Source organism: Morone saxatilis, unplaced genomic scaffold, assembly GCF_004916995.1.
Source record: "Morone saxatilis isolate NCDOM2014 unplaced genomic scaffold, NCSU_SB_2.0 Contig8, whole genome shotgun sequence".
Lineage (NCBI taxonomy): Eukaryota > Metazoa > Chordata > Actinopteri > Moronidae > Morone > Morone saxatilis.
Window position 1 is genome coordinate 4,507,244 of NW_023340257.1, and position 5,660 is coordinate 4,512,903.

Here is a 5,660-nt window from a genome sequence, read left to right on the forward strand (position 1 = left end):
GAGGAGGAGGAGTGGTGATGGTGGTGGTGGAGTGCGGTGTGCGGTGTGTGCGGAGAGGTTTCAGAGGGTCAAAACGCGACGGGGTCTCTTGGCCCCCCTCCCTCCTTCCATCCCTCCTCCTCCTCTTCCTCTCCTTTACTCCTCCTCCTCCTTATCACACACACAAAACGTCAGAGAAGAAGAAAAAGAAGAAGAAGAAGAAGACCCCCTCAATCGTTTTATCTCGGTTCTCCTCCAAACTGATATCACTCCTCCATCATCCCTCCATCTTCCCCTCGTTTCTCCCCAACCGCGCTGCAGCTGCGCTACAATCATCTCGGGATAACTCGGGAGAAGAATCGTGATAACTCTCTTACTCCAGTGGGATGGAGCATGTTTAACAGAGTCTAATTAAACTCTGGACAATCAATTAAGGCGATAGGAATGGGAATATATATTAGGTATTAAGTGTCTGCAGCTTGCCAAACAGATATTTCTTGAAAACCTGGCAGTGAATTTGCTTCCAAAGTCTGATTACAAATGCAGCTCATTGGGAATACGCACTTTTAAGTGCTGTAAGCAAGAGAGAGAAAAAACAATCAAAAGCCATGAAAATGTTTCCTTCTGAGACTAATTGTTGCAAAAAAACTAAGAGTTTTAATCAAGTTGCCGGGTCATAAATAAGTTTGAAGCGTGCTACATGACAAGAAAGTTACTGGCTGATAATAGCTTTCAAAGTGTTTTATTGTTTCAGTCCACATCCATTGTAGTCAGCCTTTTGACACTGCCCAAATGTCCCCCTTTGGCCCTCTTTGTGTTGATTGAGAGAAAAAACAAAACCATTTCTGTGAGAAAGTTTAATTTTAACCAGAGAGAAAGAAAAAACCCTTTCACGTGTTGGTGGAATATCTAAACCCCCCAGTCTTGTGTTGTAAATGACACCTAAGTAACATAATAATTATTCAAAACGCTCCTCTTCCCCCTGCCCCGCTGTGAGGGGCCAACAGGCGGCTGCACTTCAATCAGCAGCGGCCTGGCGGGGTACAGCGGGCCGGGGCAGGCGTCTCCGTGGGCGGCATGGAGTTTGACCGGTTGGGGCAGCCTGTGAGGGCCCCGCACCGTCCATCCAGTCTGGGCTCTTTTAACTCCGCAGGGCGCTGGTTTCCTACAGGGGTGATCACAGCGCTCAGCCCCCTCCTACACTGAGCCGGTAATACAGCCGTGAAGCAGTATCAATGGGCTGGAAAAGACGGTCCAAGGCTTGTTTTCACTTTGTTAACAGGTTGAATGAAAAGGATTAACACCGGAGCGAGCATCATCTGAAGATTTCATGTTCACAGGGATTTAGATTTCCTCATCTCCCTTGGTGGAAAACCCCTAACCCTTCTGTGTTTTTCTTCGGGACACTTCAACTTGGACCATAAATCTAAAGTCTGTAACATTTATCTAACAGACTATTATCTCAACATGTAGATTGCACTCACTCATTTGCATCACAAACACTAAAGACTCTGTCATTTTTATCACATCTCCTTGTGTCTTTGAGACTAAACAACACCTACTTTGCTACAGTAAATGTGTTAATGGAAACACATTTTAGCACAACATATGTTGTTAAACCTGTGCTGATAGGTAGCACAACTGTAGCTTGTTGTCCCAAAGCAGGCACACAGTTGCCTTGTAATAACACACCCAAATAAAGACAGAATGAAAATACTGCTGTCATGCATAGGAAATAGTCAGTTATAGAGAGTTTTATCAGTTTGAAACTTCATGTTTTACTTTCAGAATTTGACCTTCGCTGTAAAACCTGGTGAAATACAATGTATTTTATATTGCTCCCACTGTCATTGATGTTAACAGTACTTTTTAGACAGTACTACCCTCCCAAATGCTAAATACGTTTTATAACAGTTTGTTCAGAAGAGGCCAGAGAGCTAATGTCACTAGGACAGTGTAATGTAGATTTCTTTGTGTGTCAGTGACTTTTTGCTAAACACGAGGAATATATTTGTTCATGCGTAGCTTAGGCTATATAACAAAACATGATATATTTCCTTATTTAACATTAAATACATACATTTAACAATACAATAAACAAATGTGCTGAGGCACTGAGTTTTGAGGCCAGAAGAAAGGAAAAAAACATTTAAAGGGAATGCTTTATTATTATAATTTGTACACATATAGCCCTGGGGTCTGTGGGACCACAAACAATGAGGAAGTAACGCCAATGTTTCAATTATCTGCTCCAGCTTTTCTTATTGTATTCCTAACATTGTGTGAAAATTAGTCAGATTTTCCTACCAAACCATCCAAAATCCATGAGTTCTTTTCATTTTGCGTTTGGTTGACGGCACAAATGCACGTGTGATGGCTGATTAAAATATAAAGAGGTGGCTCAAACTTCCAGGTTACTTCAGGTCTATGCGAGTTCCTCTAGTTGTGTAGCTCTCCTGTAAGAAATAGTCTCTTTTCCTGCAGCACACAGCTGAACATCAGTCAGCCAGGTTCACTCTGGGACCATTCTGCATGTCAAGGCTGCTGCAGTTATTTGTCACTCCCTGTCAAGGCTCAAGTGCTGGCTCCCCTGCACCCACGAAGGCCTGTTGAGTGCCTGTGCTCGGACTATAGCATGTAAGTGTGATCATGACAGCGGACACAGTGGTATGTGTGTGTTTGTGCGTGTGCATTTCTTTGTGTGCTCGCTTACTTGTTTGCTTGCGTGCTGGAGGGTCAGTGTCAAGGTGTTCTTCTTCCAAGTTGGGCCTCACTGCAGGCGATGCCCTGGGCTAGGACAGGAAACAAGTAGAGAGGGAGACTGTGTCCATGAGGTTGTGTGTATAACTGTGGGTGCCTACATGATTGCATGTTTCTTTCTACCCCCCTGCATGAATTTAGAAATATAGTTGGCCACTGTAATCTCATGAAGTTGGCAGACAATGCAAACTGCTTTTGTCCTCCGCAGCTTTAGCCCAGCATGATGCTGTTAGTGCAAACAGAAATATGACATTGCCAGCTGTTGACCCTGTTCAAATAGTAATGTATCATCTGCAAGGTGAAAAACAACATCTACAAACTGCTGCTGCCCTCACTTTGCCACAGAGTCTTACTTGACTCTACCAGAGAGAGAGATGGAGGGAGGTAGAAGGCCACCCAGCCTTGTTGACTTCAGTGACTCCGCCATTAAGAAAATATGGCTGCCATGACCTCCGGCAACCGCACACAACCACCCAAAAACATCAGAGAGCTGTGACCCTCCACCGCCTGCATGAGAGAGAAGGAGCGAAGTGATGGAGGGAAGTTAAGTGAGAAAGAGAAGATGAGGGAAAGAAACATAGAGGGGTAAAAGTAGGGGTTAGTCGGGGGGGTGCAGAGTGCATTTTTATGAGCTTGTGCCTCTCCAGTTTCTGGGTCGTCTGGCCGCTTAGACATAAATTTTCGCCCCCTCCCTCTTCTCCATCTCTCCTGCTTTCTTCTGGCACTCTCGCCACAGCAAATCCCCCCTTATCTGCTCTTGCAGCCTGTTTGCAAACTTTCCTTCCAGTTTCTCTCGTTCTCCCCCCAGCCGGGTCATTCCTCTCTCTTTATTTCCCTGCTGTTTACCTGTTTGGGCATGGCCTCTCACTTCCGCTCTCCACCATCTCTCCATCCTTCTGCTTTCCCCTCTCCATCTCTTTTTGTTTATAGTAAGCCAACACTGCCTTTTCTGCCTTCTGTTATTTTCTTCCTCTCCTTCTTCATCCCTCCTTCTCCTCCTCCTCCTCCTCCTCCCTGGTCCTGGTCCCCCTCCTTCACCCCCCTTATAGATGGAGATTAACTGGGGAGTGCAGCGCCATCCGTCCTCCTGACTGTTTGTTGTTAAGGAGATGGATGGAGCCTCCCTCTGCCAGCCCCACGCAGCCGCAATTACACCAGCCGCCATGATGGATGGAGGGGAGGGAAAAGGGGGGTGGGGGCGGAGAGAGGGAGACACAGAGAGGGGCATCTATCACGCCCCTTAATCTACCTGTCACTGCAAGGGCTCGGATGAAGGGGGGGAGTATGTGAGGGGAGGAAGAGAGTCGGCTTTATCCTGAATGTTGGTCAAAGGTTTGTTTCTTTCATTTACCTTGAATTTGTTTCTTCGCTTTTTGAAGAATTAGGCCTTCAGGGACTGGACTCATTAAATGTCCTGATCACTCCGATTGATTTCACAGACCTTATTGGATTCTGTTGAACATACTCACTGTGTTAGTGTGTGTGTTTGAATTGTGTGTGTGTGTGTGTGTTTAACCACATCAATATTAGCTGGGAAAGGTGCTTTAGGGTCTGCAGCTGGCCAGGTTGAAACACAGAGATATTATTTTACTTTTTTAAATGATCTCTCTTATATATAATTTTAACAGTTTCAGTTATTCTGTTGGATACAAAATATAACTGGCCATTGCAAATAACGGAACACGAAATAACCTAAAATAATGTATTTCTACACTTGAAATAGTCCCAAGGCAACTAAATACAGGAGACTGAAGCTGCATGTTATCTGTAGGCTACATCCACAGGCACATTTATGCTAAATTTACACAGTTTGTATGTTTTATGTAGTTGACATAGAACGTCTGTGTCCTCTTGTGCACCCAATATCAACTTCTGGAGGTGAGGAGATAAAAACAGAGAAAGTACTGACAGCCAGTGTTGGACTGGGGGAGAAAAGGGGACTGTACATTGTCCAGTCAATGTACAGTCCACAAAGACACTAGAATGAATAACTGTGGATGCAGGCAGGGGCCCATAGAGATGTACAGGGTCCAGAATTATGTGCTCTGCCACTGCCAGGAGGTGCTGATTCTAAGGAAACATGCATTAATAACACAGAAGTAACCTCTCGTATTGCTGCAGGTTTAAAAATCCTTAGTTATACGTATATTATTTATTCTACTGTAATATTATTTCCATACAAGTTTCAGATTTAACCACAGAAAATATACATCTGTTAGTTTATTCTAAACAATAATATATGTGCACATACAAGCAGCTGTGCATCCAGGGCCCCTCCATACTGGAAATATGTTGCTACCCACAGGCATCAACAGGTAATACGATACAGCTTCTGTTGCCCTTTTTGCAGAAATGCACGCACACATTTTTACACACATCCCATTATGGCACATACACATATAAATACTGCATAAACATACAAACAACACACACACGCTTCCACACAAAGTTGTTTATCATCCCATCTGCAGTTATTGCCTCTGCAGTCCGCCCACACACACTCACCTCTGCAGCATCCTAGCTCATCCTCAAACCTGTTGAAGGTATCAAAGCAGTGACCTATTGTCGAGTAAATCTGCATACATTGCCTGTATTGCCTCTCCATTTTCCCCCACAATGCTGCGGAAATATTATGAAAAGTAATCTGAGGTCTCCTACCCTCTACCCCTCCTCCTCCCGTCCCCATCTCCCTCCTCCACCTCCTCATCTGTCCAGAGGAGTGAGAGATGGGATGGAGGGATTAATACTCTTCCGCCCAAGCCAACCCTGGGAATGATAGATGGACAGATGCAGGAAGGGAGTGGAGGAGGAGAGGGAGAGATTAAAGGAGAGAAGTCTGAGGGTTCATAAATCCAAAGTGGGAGACCTGGTCCACATCACACACTAATAAGATCTGCAAGAAATCCATGATGAGGGAGAGA

At 44.7% G+C, this 5,660-nt stretch overlaps 1 protein-coding gene across 1 annotated transcript in view; it reads right to left on the bottom strand.

The window, feature by feature from the left end:
• The window catches only part of LOC118341963 (thymus-specific serine protease), a 17,515-nt gene that overhangs the window by 406 nt on the left and 11,449 nt on the right, over nt 1-5,660 (bottom strand). The window contains exon 15 of the mRNA XM_035680388.1: nt 985-1,144. Within this exon, the coding sequence (XP_035536281.1) occupies nt 985-1,144 (160 nt within the window). The remainder of the gene's footprint in view (nt 1-984; nt 1,145-5,660) is intronic.